The 21,089-nt window shown below is 41.0% G+C and overlaps 1 protein-coding gene across 1 annotated transcript in view; it reads left to right on the top strand.

Annotated features, from left to right (window-relative positions):
* The first annotated feature begins 4,105 nt into the window (after positions 1-4,105).
* Positions 4,106-21,089, top strand: part of LOC145413829 (uncharacterized) — a 54,813-nt gene continuing 37,829 nt past the window's right edge. The window contains exons 1-2 of the mRNA XM_080283491.1: positions 4,106-4,236; positions 18,557-18,684. Coding sequence (XP_080139617.1) covers positions 4,106-4,236; positions 18,557-18,684 — 259 coding nt within the window. The remainder of the gene's footprint in view (positions 4,237-18,556; positions 18,685-21,089) is intronic.

Here is a 21,089-nt window from a genome sequence, read left to right as displayed (position 1 = left end):
GTCACTGATTGCATTGCGCAGTTGACCCTTGTGCGGTGTGGTGCGGTGAGGATCTGTTCGTTCTCCCCTTTGGGACTAAGATGTGAATGAATGTGTTTGAATGGATGAGTAAATGGAGAGTGTGTCGTCCTGTCTCGGCTACCTCCCTTTACTTGGGGGAAGCAGCCTAGGTATATAGTATAGTAGTAGTAGTAGACCCATGACCAAAAGCATGACACCGAAAGCAACGATAGACGGGAAAAGTATAAGGACTTACCCGGAAAGACACCCCACCGTAAACCACACGCGATGGTAAGGGACCTGCGAATCGAAGCCGCAGTGTTGTGGAGTCCTTTGGTTCACTTGGTGCAAGAAATCTGGCCGGGAGCCGGACCACCTCCACCAGACGACACGACTCCAGGGGTCGATCATGGTTGCGCTGCAGGATGTTGATGTCTGTGGCCAGATCAGCTACTGAACATTCGCGGGCAATAGGGCCTATAGTGCCAAAGGTGTAAGTACCTGTACCCACCTCCCATTCCCGTAGCCTTCGACATTTCACTTTCCAGGGGCCAAGTTCACCTAGCTGTTCCATGGGGGTATTTATTTCACACAAGTCCGTCTCCAGGATCTGCACCCCCAATGTCATGCCATTTCCTTTGATGATTGTTTTATCGGCACGGCGCCACTTATGGTAGCAAAGGGCGCTGTGACCAAGTATTCAGTGATCTTGGGGGGGGCAGTAAATACCCTAGACCCAGAAGCCTCCTGGATATGAAAAACTGCAAAAACATCGCCTTGGGGCTCACCTGATGATGTAGGAGGGTGGTAGGCAGAGCCCCTAGTAGATTTTACCTGAGTAGATTCACCACCATCCCCGGAAGAAGAGTCACGGGTCCTCTTGACACCGGCGGAGGACTCGTCCATATGTCATAATTGCGACACTCCTCCCGGATCCACAGATGGATCACACATCCCTCTGGCGTTCTGTAGAAAACTGTATATGAGCTAGGTTTACCACAGAAAGCTAACAATTTCGGCAAAGCAGAACACCACAACAAACGTCTGCACGCTATGGCGGTCCTGACGGGAGTCCCCTGGCCCCCTCCGCCATTCTGCTTTGCGTCGTCAGCTGACCGGCGTGTTTGTTTACATTCGTCAGTACGGCTCGAGTACTGTTTTTGCGGGGCCACTTTGGCTTAAGCCAAACAGCGAAGCCAGGCTTGAGCCTCAGGCCTCACAAAAACGAGCCTTTAGTTACGCTGTGTTAGCCATGAGAAACCCTCGCCATATAGTAGAGCTCAGTGGTTGTGAGAACAACTTACTAGAGTCATCCTTTGATTTCTGTTTTCTGTGACCTGGAGCATAAACGAAAATAAAACCTCACGAGTAAGCTTAAGCTTTACATTTGGGATACTTCGTCACGAATTTCCCTCCTTTAGTGTTAAACCTACGTTTGGTAAAAGTTAGACTAGACCATTATTCAGGCTTTAAAATACAGCATACTAAGAAAAAATATATCCTCTGAATGGGCGGGAATGCTTACAGAAAAATAACCTTCAAATCTTAACCCTATAACATATAATTTTCAGAGGATCCATATCTTTTGACAGCATAGTTTTTTAAAGTCATTACATTTTGTATGTTGAATACCAGTAAAAAAAAAAAAAAAGTACAATGGTCCCTCTAAATTTTTATGAACATAAACAAACGTGGAGAGGAGGGAGGTTCGTGTTGGTTATTGTTGCATGATTGGGATTTTGAACGTTATCGCAGCCCTCACCTCTACATAAGTATCAATCTGTTGAACACCGTTGCAAAAGCAGAGTGTTGGTATTTATTCTGCTTGTTGAACACCGTTGCAAAAGCAGTGTTGGTATTCATTCTGCGTGTTGAACACCATTGCAAAAGCAGTGTTGGTATTCGTTCTGCATGTTGAACACCATTGCAAAAGCAGTGTTGGTATTTATTCTGCGTGTGTATTGTTTTATGTGTGGAACAAGCGAAGTGAAAGTAGCCATTACCTAAGGTGCAATAGTTTATGTAGTAAGGGTTACTACTGCCACTTGTGAAAAATTTAACGTTACGGTAAATTTTTAGTTTTGGACATCTCTGGATTTCAACATGTAAACTATGTTTTCTGGTGGTTTTTGATATGGTTTGATCGGTTTTGACCTTCCATTGGAAATCACTACAGGTATAGTCGCAGCGCACGACTCAGGTTGTCGTTATCGTACCCTGGCAACCTGCCATTCAAAAGTGTGTCCAATTTCGTATCATATCATGCACAAATCATATTATTATACACGAATCACATGCGTCTCGTATTATACACGAAATCAGATGCACTCTTGAATAGCAGGTTGCCAGGGCACGATAATAACAACCTCAGAGTCGCGTGCTGCAACTGTAGTTTTTGTGACTTCCTCCATCCCCACCTAGGTTTTCTTTTGGGGGGGAAATGAAAAAATTGCAAGTTCTGATAGAAATTATGGTCAAAATCATTCAAAACATCAAAAACCACCAGAAAAATTTAGTTTGCATGTCTAGCCTACCCGGTAAATCCCTATACAACCTAAAATAACAACCTAGCCTAAATCCACCTGAACCTAACCTACCCATCAAGGAAAGTACCCTTAAAATCAGACACTTAGTAGCTGCATTTTCTTCTCTTTCGTTTTCGAAATGGGGACGCAGTGGCCACAAAACCAGATATGTTTATCTTCTCTGAAGGAACATGGTTTTTTACAGTTTTTACATCACCGGAGCTGACAGAACACCATGCTTTCTTAAAAACTTAATAGTTTCAGCATAATCTCCGTGAAATTTCAAATTTATGGAGAAGTAACCATTCTCGAAGCCAGAGCACAGATACGCCGTTCTCATAATGAAATTCAGAATCAGGCACGAAGTGGCCACTAGTAATGCCAACCTGTGATTGGTGGAGAAGACAAAAGCACCAATTAACTGCCTAAAAAAAAGCAGAAAGGCAATGTGCAGGTCTGGCACTAGCTCTTGCTTGCCGACGACTAGTAACAAACGTACAGGAGCTCTCTCACAGCATGTGAAAGATCTCCTGACATCAACTACTGTAAAGTCTGAAATGTGGAAAAACTTTGTAAAATAATTTGCAACACAATTATTAATTTCCCAGTGCATGGTCATGGGTTCAAAATACTCCAGATAAGATCTAAAGACTGGGGAGGGTTAATTTGTGAAATTCCCCAGATGTGCAAAACTAAAATAATACCAGATTTACAATAATTCTTTCCCAAATGGGCATGGTTTTTTCATGTTTTCTTTTGAAATGAGTCTTTCATAGGTTGCTTGTTATTAGCAATGGTAAATTTTCAGAAATATAGTAAAACCTCACTATAACGGACTACTTGGGGTCCAGGCCATTCCAAAAAAGTGGCATCCGGACTTTTTCCAATATAGCAGACATTAGTTCGGATCGCACCAACGGTTTTTAAACTGTTTTCACCACCATTGCAGTATTGTGCTGTATTGTATATTCACTACTATAATCAAAAGGTATATACAGTAATCCCTCCAATAACCGATACAATAGAGCCAAAGGCATGTCTGGGAATTGGGAAAATGCCTCCTGGACAGGTATTTATGGACCCAAACCCAGCTTAACTCAGAAAACCACCTACATAACTCCTTCCTGGACGTGCATAGCACCTATTTAAGACCCTGTTCACACAAATAAGGGACAGAAACCATGAAATAAATGAAAAGGAACCAGAGAATGAGGAATTAGAAGTGAGTAGCTATGGAAAATATTTACCAGTATACAGGGTACTTACATGTCCATGACTGTTACAAAGATTAACCTACCTCCTCTAAGGCCATGGCAGTGGTGAAAATGCTCTTGAAGCACGCACAGTAATCCAGTGTTATGCTGCACTTAATCCTTTGCAATGTGAATCATAACTGTTAAACACTGCACATTCTGTTTTTACTTGTGCCACGCCAGTTGCAACATGTCAGTTTGCGCTTTGCACTTAATCCATTGCACTCTAAATTTTAATTTCTTAACACTGCACAACAGTATAAATTCCTATGTGGTTTAGTGGCGAGGTATTGCAATTCATTCACTGTTTATTAACAAAAAGAGCACATGCGGCAGCCATTGCGACGAGCATCTAGTCATGATGGTAGTCAGGCGGGAACTGGGGAGGGGAGGAAGCATGGTGCCCCTTCTACTCTGCGTGAAAACACAGCTGTTCAGCACCGCCCGCCAAGTTCAAAGTACAGTTGAATTTTTTTTTTTTTTTTTTTTTTTTTTTTTTTTTTTTGGGGGGGGGGGGGGGGGGTTATGAAGGCCTGGGTTCAAAATGTCCGGAAATTGAGGTGTCTGGGAATTGGGCGTCCGGTTATTACAGGGATTACTGTATAATAATACTGTACTGTATACTGATAAACATGTCTTTTTATTTACCTTACTGTGGTGAACAAGGGGGGGGGGAGACCATCAATACCCCCACCTTCTGCCCCTCTCCCAGTGACAGCTCAAAGAGCTGCCTGGAACCACTGTCTGACTCACTTCTTCATTTCTGCAACATTCACAACCTTTCCTCTAGCTTTTGCTCTGTTGAGCACCGCCTCTCCTCCTCTACCCCTCACCTTCTCCTAACTGAGATTCAACTCTCTGAGGCAACTGATAGCAAACCCTTTTCTGTATCCTCCTCCTTTCTCTATACTCATTTTAAAGCCAAAGGGGGCTGTTGTGCATATGTACGCAGCAACCTATCTTGCTCTCACGTTCTTGAACTTGATTCTTCTGAATTCCGTACTCTCTGGCTTCAGCTTTCTTGTCATTCTCTGACTAAGTATATCTGTGCTGTTTACTCATCCCCTAATTCTACTGACTATGAAAAATTCTTCGACTGTCTTACTTCTACGATGGAAAAATTCTATCCATTTCTCCTTTCTCTGAAATCTCCATTCTAGGAGATTTCAACATTCACCACCACCTTTGGCTCTCGTCTCCTTTCACTGGTCCACCTGGTGAACAAGCCTACATCTTTTCTAGCCTTAGTGACCTAGAGCATCTTGTACAGCACCCTACCTGTATCCCTGACTGCCTTGGAGAGAGCTCCAACATACTTGACCTCCTCCTTACAACTAGTCCTTCTGCTTACACTCTTACTGGTAATCTTTCCTCTCAATTGGGCTCCTCCAATCACAACCTTATTATCTTAACCTGTCCTGGTGCTCTGGTGCAGCCTGTTGGCCCTCCAAAGAAATGTCGATTGTGGCACTTTGGAGCTGTAGATTTGGAGGCCGTCAGGCAGTACCATAAACTGGGGTGAATTCGGATGATTTTTTCGTTTTTTTGTGCCATGGAATCTAGTTTTTAATTCAGTTCAAGATCTTAAGCATTGTATGTGGGGCTGGTCCACTAGGGTATCGAATCATAGCAGTAAAAAATTTAAAATGTTTCGTGTATAATTATGGCAAATATAGTGATGAGTGTCCGAATTTGTATGGTACTCAAACTTTGGTGAATTCGGACACACTGTATAAATTCGTACATAAATAGAAAATGAATGCAGATGACTACCCTGGGTTCCCAGTTTAGTCTCGGCCGTATGTGGGGCCATTTCGGACGTTCTGGGGCTTTTAAAAAAATGTTCTTCCTGTAAAAAAATAATGTCACTCCCTGACAAAATAAGCTAATGACTATAATGAGATATGAACACAACAGCAATTTAATTTTTTTTCCTTGGTTTAAATAAAACATATTAGAACTGTAGATGATATGAATCTAGCTACAAACCTTAGTACAGTACTGTATATACTTAACAATTATTTCTGACTAATAATTTCGTTTTTGGAAGACTAATGGAAAATTAGTTAAACGTGATATTTAACATGCTTATTTGGCTTTACCAGTTTTCTGCTTGCTTTTTTCACTATGATAAGGACCTTGATCTCCACCAGTTCTTTTCTTATACTGTTCGAGTCATTGGATGACCTTGCTTAAACAGGTAGTACCATAAAAACTCAAGAGTATACCTGTAAATGACTCATATGAACCCAGTTACACACAATATCCACATCTGGCAAATTATAGGCAATTGTACTTTGTAAAAAATATTATTTTTTCGGTCATACTCCCCCTGTCCAAATTCACCCCAATGTCCGAATTGACTCCAATTTGCATTAAAATTTTAAAAATTTCATTAAATGCCCGAGTAAGAGATTAATTGAGAAGATAACGCCAATTACTTACTTTGCACTTTCACACTACGCATGAAAGTACATCTGGGCACTGAAGATTTCCCTGCATCTATTCATCAACATTTCTGCCAAAGAAAGTTTGCCAGTGTTACGAATTTTATTCATTTTATACAGTATATGTTTGCTTTTTAGTATAGGCTATATTTGGTATGTGTCACATGATATATTAAATATCTTTATACACAAAAGTGCAGTAAAGAATTACAAACAGTTGGGCACAAACAGATTTCTAATATGGTTATTCATTAATTATTAATTAATTTAAATAACTTTTTATTGCAATAATATCCGAATTCGCCCCGAGTCCGAATTCACCCCAGTTTACGGTACTTCTTTGATTTTCCATGGAATGATTGTTGCTTCCATGGCCAGGAGCCATCTGAGTGTGCCTAGCGCATTACGGAGGTTATTTTGTTGGGCATGGAAGCATACATTCCCTTCTCATATCCTTTGACTAATGCAAGAAAGCCTTGGCTTAATCACACTTGTTCTAATGCTGTCCACAACAAGGAGAGGGCCTATAAAAGGTATCAGAGCCAACTCATCCCTGAATCTCATCTTTTTTATGTTTCTGCCCAGAATTGTGCTAAGTCTTTTCTTCGCTCTGCTAAAAATAAATTCATCCGTACTAAATGCTCTCAACTCTCCATCTCAAATTCTTCCCGTTCCTTCTGGCACCTTGCCAAAAACCTTTCTAACAACTTTACCTCATCATTCTTCCCTTGTCTTTTCTACTCTGATGGCTCTGTAGCTATTTCTTCTACTGATAAAGCAGATCTCTTCGCTCAGACTTTCTCCTCCAATTCCACCTTAGATGATTCTGGTGCTGTTCCTCCATCACTTCCCCCCTCTGACTTCCTCATGCCTGACATTAAAATTTCTTCAGCTGATGTATTTTCTACCATCACCGACCTCTGTACTAACAAGGCATTTGGGCCTGATGGAGTCCCTCCTGTTGTCCTCAAGAACTGTGCTTGTGTACTTACACCCTGTGTAGGTAAACTCTTTTGCCTTTGTCTATCAACTTGTACCTTTTCTTCATGCTGGAAGTTTGCTCTCAGTCGCAAAGAAGGATGACCATTCCCAACCCTCCAACTATTGTCCAGTTGCTTTAACATCCTGTGTCTCAAAAGTTTTTGAGTCTATTCTTAACAGAAATCTTTTAGAGCATCTTTCCTATCCAGACATGAGGTCTGTTTCTGGGTTTCTGTTACTATTACTATTAATTTCAATTGCTGTCTATTATATTGCTATTATAATTACTTTAGGTGTCCTCTGTTCCTATTACTGTTACTATTACTTGGTCATCTATTAGCATTACTATTGTTATTAATATATTATTTATGATAACGGTATTAATTAACTTGAAAATGGTTTTGATTTTCATTATCATTGGGAGGCTGTTCCACTGAATGCACAGGTGTGTTTAGATCACCTGATGGCCTGTTGACCACTCTCCATTCTGCACGGTCTCCTGTGGTGTACCTGCAGCTTGGAGAACAGCCAACAGGTAACCAAGGTGAGATGGGTGTTTTTGTTGATTTTGGTAAACGATATTAAAGAAGTGTCTGTAATGAGAAAGTAATATACAATTATCTATTACTTTGCCTTCTGTTACTATTACAACCAGGAACTTGTGATCTATTACTATTACTATTACCAGTACTTTGAAAACCCTGTAATAGTCTATTACTATTACTATTACATATTACTATTACCCCATGTCTGTTCCTATCACAACCTTCTCTCTGATCGTTCGTATAGGTTCCGTCAGGGACGCTTCACTGGAGATCTTTTCACCTACCTTTCAGACTCCTGGTCATCCTCCCTTCCGGACTTTGGCGAAAGCTTTGCCATTGCACTTGACATCTCAAAGGCTTTTAATCAAGTTTGGCATAAATCTTTAATTTCCAAACTGCCCTCTTACGGTTTCAATCCTTCTATCTGTGCCTTCATCTATAGCTCCTTTCTGGTCGTTCTGTACCTGCTGTTGTAGACGGCCACTGTTCTCCTCCTAGATCTGTCAACAGTGGTGTTCCTCAGGGCTCTGTCCTATCACCAACTCTCTTCCTTTTATTCATCAATGACCTTCTAAGCTGTACATCTAACCCTGTCCACTCATACACTGATGATTCTACCCTTCACCTTTCCATTCGGTTTGTGCAACGTCCATCTTAGCAGTTACTTCAGCAAACAAGGGATGGGGCTATGGCACACCTGATGTCTGACTTGGCTCGTATCTCTGACTGGGGTAAAAATAATCTTGTTTTTAATGCATCAAAAACTCAGTTCTTACACCTATCAACCCGACAAAATATTCCACAGGAGTACCCACGAATGTTTAATAATATCCAGCTCAATCCTGCATCATCCTTGAACATGCTTGGGGTTTCATTCACATGGGACTTATCTTGTAAAGATCATATTACATCACCTGTAAAACATGCTTCCAAGAGATTAGGTGTGCTAAGGCGACTCCATACCTTCTTTACCCCTGCACAGTTGTTGACTTTACTATGAGTTTTATTCGCCCCTGTGTCGAGTACAACTCTCATGTGGGGAGGCTCCTCACATACAGCTCTTCTGAATAGGGTGGAGTCAATGGCTTTTTGTTTCATTGATTTTCCTCTTACTGGTTCCCTCAACCTCTGTCTCTTCTCCGTACTGTTGCATCTGTATCTCTTTTCTGTCACTGCTTCAGTGATGACGATGGGATAAATGATAAACTGAGAGAGTGATACTGTAACAGCACACCAACCCAGTCTGCTCCTAGTAACAACACAGACTGAACTGGAAGGTGGGAAAGTTATTTGCGTGGGAAAACGTTGCTTCCACCAGGCAGTATGTGAACCAAGGCCTTGCAGTAGGTGATGTGGTATACAAATACATACTACCATGTGTAAGTGGATTTTTCAGTTGGAGAACTCCATGGTTGGCAGAGGATTACTGTAACATAAGTGGAATCACTGTGCCCATTTGGTAAAGAATTACCAAATTTACTGCTTAGCTTATTCCCATGGCAGCCAGAATAAGTATATAGTTCACACAAGGAGTAGTATGGGTTTCAGTAAATGTCAAGGTGATGGTCTGTCTTACTCTAGAGCCAGGTTCCATAATCCCCTAAGGGTGGCCATGTGCCTTTGAATTACTTGTTTTACAGGGAGGGACACAAACCCTCTGCCAACCCACTTTTTGATGTACAAGAAACATGTATGGGTTGGTTATAAGGTTACCACCCAGCATTGTAAATGGCTTCCTGGCTTACAGGAAACCATTAGGCTTGTCAGTGTAAAACCAAAAAAAAAAAAAATAATAATAAAAACGAGTAATCATTCTTTTTCTGTGCCTGTCCTCCTCTCTTCCTATTTCTCCCATCTCTCCTGTCATTTCTTATTGCATTTCTTTCCTTTACAGGTGGCTTTACATTGAGTGACAAGCCAAATGGTTTCCTGTAAGCCAAGAAACCATTTACAATGCTGGGTGGTAACCATATAACCATATCATATGTGCCCCCTACGTGTCAGCAAGTGGGTTGGTGGAGGGTTAGTGCCCCTCCCCGTAAAACAAATAACTCAAAGTCAAATGGCCACCCCTTACGGGATTATGGTGTCTGGCAACAGATAGATAGATAGATAGAATAAAAAGTGACAGGAAAGATAGGAGAAATGGGAAGAGAGGAGGGCAGACAGAAGTTGAATGATAAAGGTGAAAGAAGACAGGCAGCACTACGTCAAGTGAGTGGGTGATAGTCACATTCCATAATTGCTATTACAATATTTCATACACTCAGTTATGCAGGTAATCATGTAGGAGACATGATCACCTCTTAAAAATAAACAAAATTTTTTGCTTATCTGTACCTTTGAACTGATTCAGTGACTTTGTAAAGGTGTACAGAAGTGTGTTTTCAGGTATGAAGAGGATCCTATAATAAACAAGGAATATATGATTTTCAGGTTTTATTTGTTGGTTTTAGTGAGTTATTTACAGGTGTCAGGCTTAGGTTAGCTTCTTTTACAGCTGTTAGGCCATTTGGATTGGCTTTAAACTTGTTTTTGGACTCATCTGGGTGGGTTTAAGGCTTGGTTGGGGGGCAGCCTAAGACTCAAAAATGCATCCCTATACTTTACGTTAAATCTACCGTGAGATACGATATCCCGCCTAACGATGTGTTATTACTTAACCGATTGCACTGTTGAACCGGGGTATAACTGTAAAATGTTTCCTCATGAACTGCCTCCCGATCCTACCACCAAAATTGGTTAAAATCAGCTAAAAACTGAAACTGATTTGGTTATTTTATTCACACACACACACACACACACACACACACACACACACACACACACACACACACACACACACACACACACACACATCAACAAATCTATAGTAATCACTGGTATAGAGGAGGAAGAAATATAAAACAAGATTTCGAGAGACAAAAAGGAGATGGCAAATGTAATGAGCACATTGAAGGAGGTATCAGAGGAAATCTGTAGCAAAGACATAGCTAGAGGAACACAAAAGGCTAGGGAAATATGAGAGAAACAGATCAGGGCCCCTGAAAGTAGCCTTCCAGAGTGTAAACACTGTGGAGGAAGTACTAAAAAATGCAAACAAACTTATGGAAAAAGAGGATTTCAAATATGTATGGATAAAAAGATGCCTAACTCAAGAGGAACTGGGATTACTAAAAGAGAAGAGGGAGGAGGCAAAAACAAAGAATGAGGGAAGATCAGAGGAAGAGAAGAACACATTTTTTTTTACAAAGTACAGTACCCTCGCGTCCAACACGCGTTTGTCCAGCACGATTCGCGTCGAGCATGGAGAGCAAAAAATTAGTAATACTCTCAGTTTGTCGGCCAATTACTCGAAAACTATTGGACGTATCGATTTCACGTTTGAACCATGATGAAGAGCGGTAAATTCTACGTATGTACAATACATAACTATGTAATATTTGTGATAAGAATTCGTTGTTACGTAGACGGGAATATTGCGTACACCGTGCGTGCATTACGAAAGTCAATCACGGATGGAGTGCCTAGTACTTTCTTTTGAGTTACTCGAGAACTATGAGGTGTATGGGGTTCTTCTTTGAGATGGGGAAAGCTGGTGAATTTGGGCATATTACTATGTAATAAAAACATAAGGTGCCAGGGAAAATTTATCTATCAGAGGTCAGTGAATTTTTTCCGAAAATGGCTTTCAGTTTTTGGCCATTTTCTCGAAAAGTATACATTGTATCACAACTAGATTTGTTTTGTTAGAATGCTGATGAAATTCTCTATAAAAACTTATTGAATCATTTTCCTGTATGATGGAAAACATTCAAACGACGATGTTGGGAAGTGAAAAAAGGTTCACTCTACCATGCTTCCAGGGCTAATAACTTTTTTTTTTTGGTGTTTTCCTGTGTTTTGGTCCTGTTTATCAGATAGAACAAACATCGATGCCTACCTTGAGAAAGGTTTGATGGGAATAAATGGATTTTTGGGTGGCGAAAATAAGACAAGAATGTGTTTCATTCGCCCAAATTTGCTGCGCGCGGGCTCCCGGGCCGGGCGGCTTCGTCAGATAAAATCGTGAGCCAGAAAACTTACTGAAACTTATCGTGCGTGAAAGGGTTAATACGCTTTGATTACTGTAACACTGGTGTGTTAGCATAACATGGACGGAGCTCCAAGAAGTGGGAGAAATCCGCAGAGTTCGCCTCTAGCACAGTCACCCCTGGTCCAACACGGTCTTACTGGATGTTCCCGTGACGTTGACAGCTAATCAAAACTTCCATTCAAGTAGCATCCCCCGCCCGTTATCGCGATGTGATTGTGAAGTCGCCCAATTAAAAACGCTTTTGGTCTCACGTGATGTTTTGTTTAAATTTCTCCTGCCACAGCGCCACTCAGTCACATAACTCGCATTGGATGGTGCTTTTTCCTCGCTGCATTTTCTGCCCTTGCTACTGCATTTTACCCTGCTCACGATGCCTAGGAAGCCTTCTGAGAACCCCAAGAAGCGGCAGCACCTCCCTCAGGCCACCAAGCCAGAAATCATTGAGAGGAAGAAGAAAGGGGAAAGGAATGTGGACATCCCCAAGGCCTACGACATGAATGAAGCCAGCATGAGGACCATAATAAAAAACCAAGACAAGATCCTGGCGGCAGTGAAGGCTTCCGGAGGCGGGCCACTTGACTCCAAGCGCAGGCCTACTGACCCAGCAATCATCATAATGGAGCGGTACCTCAGTGTGATTTCGAAGGATTTATGAGGGAGGTTGAGGAGGAGCAGCAGCCATCCTCCTGGGACCCAGTAGGACTACCTACAGCCTCGGATACCACCTTCCATTCCCAGCTAGCCCACCAACACTATCCTAAAAGGTTAGTTATCATTCATAGTGCACTACCATTTATTATAATTACAGTAGTACCAGTATATGTATAGGTATATGGTAGGTATTTAGGGTGACTTTTCCTAGGGTTGCTGACAATTTATTTTTCCCCATAAGCTCTATTGTTTGTCCAACACGTTTTTGGTCCAACACGGGACCCGTGCATGACAATATTACCGTGTTGGACACGAGGGTACTGTAATTGGATTCCAGGTGGTACATAAACTGGAGGGAATAAAAAGGAGGAAGGTAGTAGACCCAAGTCATGACTATTTAAACAAGATGATTAAGTTGATATACTCTAATGCAGATGGAATGGTATTTAAATTACTAGAGATGAGTGACTATATAAAAAAAAAAGAACCACATATTATTTGCTTAACTGAAACAAAATTAACACCAAGGATATCAAACGATACCCTAAACCTAGAGGAATACAATATACGGTATGGAGAAGAGATAGGAACTTTAAAAAGGAGGAGGAATTATAATACATGTATTAACAAAGAAAAATCTGCAAGTCTAAGAAATAGAATTAGATGTACCCTCACAGGAAGAACTAATCGCAGTAGAGATTAGTACGTCTGAAGGGAAAGTCTATATAACTATCTATTGCCAGACACCATAATCCCGTAAGGGGTGGCCATTTGACTTTGAGTATTTGTTTTACGGGGAGGGGCACTAATCCTCCACCAACCCGCTTGTTGACATGTAGGGAGCATGTATGGTTTGGTAGTTACCACCCAGCGTTGTAAATGGTTTCTTGGCTTACAAGAAACCATTTGGCTTGTCACTTAATGTAAAGCCACCTGTAAAGGAATGAAAAGCAATAAGGAGTGACAGGAAAGATGGGAGAAATAGGAAGAGAGGAGGGTAGGCACAGAAAAGAATGATAAAGGCTAAGGAAGAAGTAGGCAGCACTACATCAAGTGAGTGGATGATGGTCACCACCACCTACCACTAATTATAATTACAGTACTGGTAAAAAAAAAAAAAAAAAAAAAAAAAAATCACCCAAAGCCAATTCCCAAGGAAAGTAATTGTGGCAAATTTATACATGCCACCCAGATTAAACATTTGGGAGAAAGGTGAATATGAAGACCTGGCAGAGAGTATAATTCAAAGTTTAAGAGCATTATTACATAGAATGGAGTAGAAATCTGAAAGAATTATGCAAACTAGAGACTTCAATACAAATATAAATTGGAATACTCTAGATATAAAAAGCCAGGAATGCTGTTGGAACCAAAAGCTCCTGGACCTTGTGCAGGAGTTTTTCCTAACACAACATGTAAAAGAAAGCACCAGAAAAAAAGGACTTGACTTACCATCAGTACTAGATCTTATATTTACGAGGCAAGAAAATTTTATTGATAGTATTATGTATCACACTTAATTGCAACTTTAGGATTGCGTATGACATAGTTAACAGTAATGAAAGTTACAAAAAGAGCCTTAACTACAAAAAGGGCAACTATCATGACCTAAAGAAATACTTCTTAGAAATAGATTGGGAAATAGAGCTTAGAGGACAAGATTTAAATGTTATATTTAGAAAACTCTGAACTTTATGAAACAGGAATCCAGAATTACATCCCTTGGCACATAGAAGCAGAAATGAAAATAAAGAAATGGTTCAATAAAGTATGTAAAAAATCAAAAGAAAAAAGAGGCTTGTTGTGGAATAGATACAGAAAACACGGTAGTGAGAGTGCATATATCCACTATAAACAGGCAAGAAATGAATACACAAGAATAAGGAGAGAAGCCCAAAAACAGTTTGAGGAGGACATCATAAGCAAAAGTAATGATCAACCAAAGCTATTTACAGCTACATCTGAGGCAAAACCAAATTAAAAGATAAAATACACTCCATTACAGATGAGGGGATCCTATATACACAAAAGAAAGATATTTGTGAAGCACTAAATTAGAATTTCCGATCAGTTTTTACAGAAGAAAATAGTTTTGGTAGGGATATGAAATATGCATGTCCAAGCATATAACCAGATATACAAATATAAAGGAAAAGATTTACAGGAGGAGTTAAGTAAATTAGACAAAAGAAAAGCAAATGGTCCAGACGAAATTTCATGTTGGGTGCTACATGAATGTGCAAAGGAGTTAAGTAGACCATTATCTTTAATATTCAAGGAATCCTTGGGTCAAGGTAAACTACCTGATATTTGGAAGAAAGCAAACAGTATTCCCTTATTCAAGAAAGGGAATAGACAAAATCTACTCAACTACCAACTAGTTTCACTAACCATTGTTGAAAGATACTGGAAAAGCTGATAAACTTTGGGTAAACCATCTAGAACACAATATCATAAAAGAAGGGCAATTGGTTTCAGAATGGGAAAATCATGTGATTCCTTGAAAGCAGTGATAAGAAACAGGGAAGTGAGCATGGAAGTAAAAAAGTTACTACATGACAGTATTGTGATACCAACTCTAACGTACGGAAGTGAAGCTTGGACGTTGTTGGAAGGACACAAGTCAAGAGTGAGAGCAGTGGAAATGAGTTATTTAAGAGGAGCTTGTGGAGTCACGTGGAGAGACAGGCTGACGAATGAGGATATAAAGGAGCGTTGTGGTGTTGATGTGGATGTGATAGGAAGCGTTGTGAGGAACACACTGAGGTGGTTTGGCCATGTGGAGAGGATGGAGGGTGAAAGACTGACGAAGAGAGTGTATGTGAGCGAGGTGGAGGGTGGAAGAGGGAGGGGGAGACCGAGGATGAGATGGAGGGATGGGGTGGAGAGGTATATGAGAGAGGGGGGTGTGAGTTGGAAGCAGGGTAGTGAAATGGCGGGGGACAGGGCGACTTGGAGGCGATTTGTTTGTGGCCACCCCAAACGGGATTGAGGCGTCTGGCAATAGATAGATAGACTAATCTATTAAGCTGCTATGACAGTGTTGCAGAAACATTACAGAAGAGAGAAGAACGGGTGGGCAGTATCTATCAAGATTTCAAGAAAGCATTTGACAGAGTACTGCACCAAAGACTTTTATGGAAACTGTACCATCACAGGCACATTTTACTGTTGGATGCAAAATTTTCATAAAAAAGGGGAAATGAGAACAGTACTAAGGGGAAATTACTCATCATGGAGGGAAGTGACTAGTGGAGTTCCACAGGACTCAGTGCTGGCACCAATCATGTTTATAGTGTATATAAATGACATAGATAGTAACATTGGAAATGGAAGCTATTTAAATATGTTTGCAGATGATGCAAAAATCTATCTATTGCCAGACGCCTCAATTGCGTACGGGGTGGCCACAAACAAATCGCCTCCACGTTGCCCTGTCCCCCGCCATTTCACTGCCCTGCTCCCAACTCACACCCTCCTTTCTCATATACCTCTCCACCCCATCCCTCCATCTCATCCTCGGCCTCCCCCTCCCTCTCCCCCCCTCCACCTCACTCACATACACTCTCCTCATCAGTCTCTCACCCTCCATCCTCTCCACGTGCAAAAATACAAAGGAGAATTACTAACACAGACTCTTGTAAAGAGCTACGAGAAGAATTAAATAAACTTCATGAATGGAGTAATACATGGCAATTTGAATTCAATGTGGCCAAGTGTCATGTAATCAAGTTTGGTAAAAGTGAGAAAAGTCCAGCTTGGGATTATAAGTTAGGAAGTAAAACCATACACATATCAGGAAGAGAGGACTTAGGTGTGATTATCAATAACAGACTATCTCCAGCTGACCACATAAGTGAGAAGGTACGGAACATGTATACATTCATTCATTCATTCATTCATCATTCAGTCCTTCGTTGCCCCATGAGGAGCGTAGGAGCCAGGGGCTACGCAAGTTGGTCCTGACATTTAAGATGAGAGTGACCAGCCTCACTCATCCCTGAGTGGCATTACGTGAGCAGTAAACCCCAACCACCCCTTGGATATAAACATTCACTGGCTCAGTCCGATTGGAACTCGGTAATTACCCACTAAACCACCAGGTGCCAAAATTTGGTTATATGGTTACCACCCAGCATAGAGAATGGTTTCCTGGTGTACAGGAAGCCCTTTGGCTTGTCACTCAGTGTAGAGTCACCCATAGGCAGAAGGAAGAGGAAAGAATGAAGGAAGAAAGACAGAAGAGGGAGTGTAAAGTCACCTGTAGGCAGAAGGATGAGGAAAGAATGAAAGAAGGAAAGACAGAAGAGGATAGAAGGAAAAAGGATGGAGGAGAGGAAAGGGCAAACACCCGAGAGAAGCACTACATCAAGTGAGTGGATGGTGAGTGCCCCTACTTGCCACAAACATGTATACACTGCTTGCTAGTATGAGAATAGCATTCACATACATAAATGAAGACATGCTGAGAAAGATAATAACATCTTTCATCAGACCAACCTTGGAGCATGCATCAGTAGTCTGGAATCCTCATCTCAGGAAACACATAGATAAGATTGAAAGAGTTCAAAGGGCCACTACAAGATGGGTACCAAGCTTAATGGACCTAAGCTATGAAGAAAGACTAGGAAAACTGAATCTGCTAACACTACAGGAGAGAAAGAAAAGAGGAGACACGATTATGCTATATAAAAGCACATCAGGGAAGGAGAAAATAGACATAAATGAATATATAACCTATGGGGAAGCATCAGCAAGAGGACACTGGAAAAAACTGCATTAACAGAGAGGCGATAAAGACATAAGGATGTTTAGTTTCCCAAAGAGGGCAATTGATTAGTGGAATGCAATATTGAAATGAAATAGTGTGTGCCAAAACAATTCATAAATTTAAGGAGATGTATGATGAATATGGTTTAAGACACAGGACAGTATGAACTTGACTCATTCCTGTAAAGATACAATTAGGTAAGAACACACACACACACACACACACACACACACACACACACACACACACACACACACACACACACACACACACACACACACACACCTACTACTACTACTAGTATTACTACTACTACTACATATGGCAAACCATAACATCCGCTGTCATTTGGCAAGATCCGTGATAAGCATTTGATGTGTCATGAGGGTTTCCAGATTCCTTACAAACAAGTTCCAGAGTTGACCAAATAGAAGAAAACATTTGCTGGACTGGTACAGAATGCACTGGATAATTTGGCATAGAGTTTGACTGTCCAATGTTGGAGCAGAGCACTGAACAGAGCACACTGGAGGGAAAAAAAAAAAAAAAAATGGTTAGTGACAAAGTTGGTTTTACAAGGTGCAGCCTCCAACAAGAATGGGACTCACGGTCCATCCAGGAATCACATTGCTGTATCTAACAGCAATTTTGAACAAACTTCAGTGACCATGGATTCGGTCATTGGACTTTTTGAAGCAATGCAACTGGAAATAAAGTGTACCGTAGTACACTGTATCTCCAGTTCTCAGAGCTTGGAATGCTTTATTTCATTACCATTTCTGATGCTGTAGTTGATATCATAAGTGGTTTAAGCCTCTTCCTGAAGAGTGCTTCCAAATTTGGGAATATATAATGAAATACCACTGTGTAATTCACCGGGTCGGTCAGGATCACTTGATGGTCATGATCGTCAGCTTTTACCCTCCCGGAAGGGAGCTGAGAGCTCATATAGTCCGATTTAAGGGCAAGGCTGTGACCTTCACACACGCACACACCCGTCCCCTTGCTCAAGGGGGACAGTAACCACCCACTTCGTCAGTGAAACTTTTCGCAACCTGAGCGAGGCGCGAACTCCCGTCCACCAGTTGGCAAGCGAGAGCGTTACCATGCGTTTGTGTGTTTGTGTGTATGTGTGTGATCTAATTAATGCTTTTGCCAGCAGGTGATTATGTGCAGTAACTTGTTAACACAGTAGTACTTTTAAACTTTGAAATATGCTTTAGTTACTGAATGCTTGTTATGGGAGTACAATGTTTAATGCAACTCTTGTAATCCAACTTTTTACAGGAAGAAGCATGCTAAAATGTCGGACACCGCAGACCGTGATATCATGCTAGTAGAGCAGCAGCATGCAGATGAAAGTGCCAGTATCTCATTCAGTGACTCTTTTGACATCTTTGATGTTGATTATGATGGTAAGCCTCCTTAATTATTGTTGTACAATGAAACAGTCTGTACTAAATGAATACTTGCCGTACCATATGCATTGTCTTTAGCATTGGCTCATATTTGTTTGCCATTTGAGTCCACAGGAATAAATTTGTCCAATTCTGTTATGCTGATAAATTTACTTCCCTAACCTGTTCACAGAGATGGACAGTTTTGTAATTGATGCATACTTATGTTATATACTGTACATAGTTAAATAATTGTAATTTAGTACTGAATTTGTAAGTATATATTTTTTATCTTTATGTAGTCAGACACCATAATCCTGGAGCTGTAGCTTCAAACATTTTACCTCCATGTCACCCTTTCCACCATCGTCATACTGTATTCTTACATACTCCACCACCCTAATTCATGCAACTCTCCACCCAATCCTTCCATCTTATCCTCAGTCTCCCCTTCTCTTGCCCTCTGCTCTGTAGTCGGTCTCTCATTCTCCATTATTTTCATATGGCCAAACCATCTCAAGGTACTTGAAACACTTTCCAGCACATCCATATCAGCACCACAATGCCCCATAATTTCATATATTTTCACATTTTTTAAATGTATATCTACATCATTATTAGTATTTTGTGTTTATAAATTGGTGGGTTGTAGCCTAAAGTATTCAGCTTCCAGGTTTAAAGAATCTGGTGCTTGAAAAAGGTAGGTATCCATACTTTACCTGCCAGTAGATTAGATTACTGATATATTAAAAAGAAATTGTTAAGTTATATGTCTAACAAACCAGTCTGAACTGTGACATTGATTTGAAAGTACTAGGTTGGAAGGAATATGTGGAAGAAGGATAGGGAGGGAAATATGAAGGTGTGATGGTTGTGACTGGTATAGAAATAAAGCAAGCAGGATAATCTTAACCAAAGAAAAGTACTGGAAATGAAAATTCAAGAACATGGTGGGTAAATCAGATATAGGTGTGACTTGTAATGTCTTTACAAGCAAGAACATGGAAGAGGGAAGAATATTATCAGCTTATGAGAGTGTCCATTAGTGTACTACTAAAATTGTCTTGGGGGAGAGAGTAGATTGGTGTTGACCAGAGGCGTCAGCTGCAGAGGTCAGTTGGTAAGTAATGGCTGCAGGTAGTAATACACAGTCCTTGGGAAATTGATGAATGGATTTGATAGCAGGAAGTATGATTAATATGTTAGTGATAATACAAGAATGAAAGGGGATGATGAATGTTTGACACTGAACATGATGTTCATAGAAGATCACTTTGGTGTACGCAGCATGAAGTATCATCGCCTTCAGGGTAGGAGGGAGCACTTTATGACTGAGATGGAGGTGTTGGTGGGAGGTACAGAAGTAAGGGAAGAAAGATATAGACAGGATAGATTTAATTGTGGACAAACAGACTTTGACCTTGTAAGACATTTTTTTTAAAACATGGACTTGAGTATAATGGAAATTATTGAATACATTATATCCAAATTTTGATTGAAATATACAAAGAGGGCATCAGCAGACATGTCCCAAAATTTGCTGTATGGATGGAAAAGAAAGGGAATGATTTATCAGCTGATGCATCCACACACACCAAGGAACATCAAAACAACGCCCAGCACACCATCATACACAAACACTATCATCTCTCCCCACTCACCAGCCTCAAACCAGCTTCCAGAAGCATATCCATGTTCAGATCACGTGCTGCTCTATTCAGTCACTCAGAGACAACACACAGCTGCATGCACAGCCTTCTGATATCCACCCTTTTAAATCCTACCTCTCTTATGAGCACAGGGTCCACCTGACCTGGCTGACATGTGGGCATCATCCAGCCCTCATGAGTTATCAGAAGAGGCTGGATGACTCCGTCACTGATGCTTGTCCAGGATGCAACACAGCACCCCATACTATTAAGCAAACTGTGGAAGACTGCATTGCACATAATTGCCAGCAACACAACATACATTCCATGAGAGATCTGTGGGAAAGCCTGGTCTCAGTTGTTGCCTTCCTTAGAGACATGGGGCTGTTCGGCCAGACTGTTGATGATGCTTACTGATATAAGTAGACTTCGGCATAGCCTTGTAGTATAGGACTGTTTCATCAGTATTGAAAATTTGGTCCCTGCTGTAGCCACCCTCGTCGATTATCCCCTTTAGGATGGCTGGATAGTCCCTGGCTGCCATTTCATCCGCTGATGCACGCTCGCCGGTGAGGTGAATGTTACATAGCTCCTTCCTCTTCAGGAACCGGTATAGCCATCCCACAGAGACTTTGAATGGTTTCTTGACACCAAGCTTCAGAGCTGCAGCTTTGTAGAAAATCTTGGCCTGGTCCCTGATGTGGCACCCGTTCAGTGGAAGTCCTTCCTTCTCCTTCCTTAGGATGTATGTTGCCAGGTACTGCTCCATGAGAA

Source organism: Coenobita brevimanus, chromosome 97 (genome assembly GCF_032717465.1).
Source record: "Coenobita brevimanus isolate Jiangsu-jjx chromosome 97, ASM3271746v2, whole genome shotgun sequence".
Classification (NCBI taxonomy): domain Eukaryota; kingdom Metazoa; phylum Arthropoda; class Malacostraca; order Decapoda; family Coenobitidae; genus Coenobita; species Coenobita brevimanus.
This window is presented reverse-complemented; position numbering and strand designations above follow the sequence as displayed.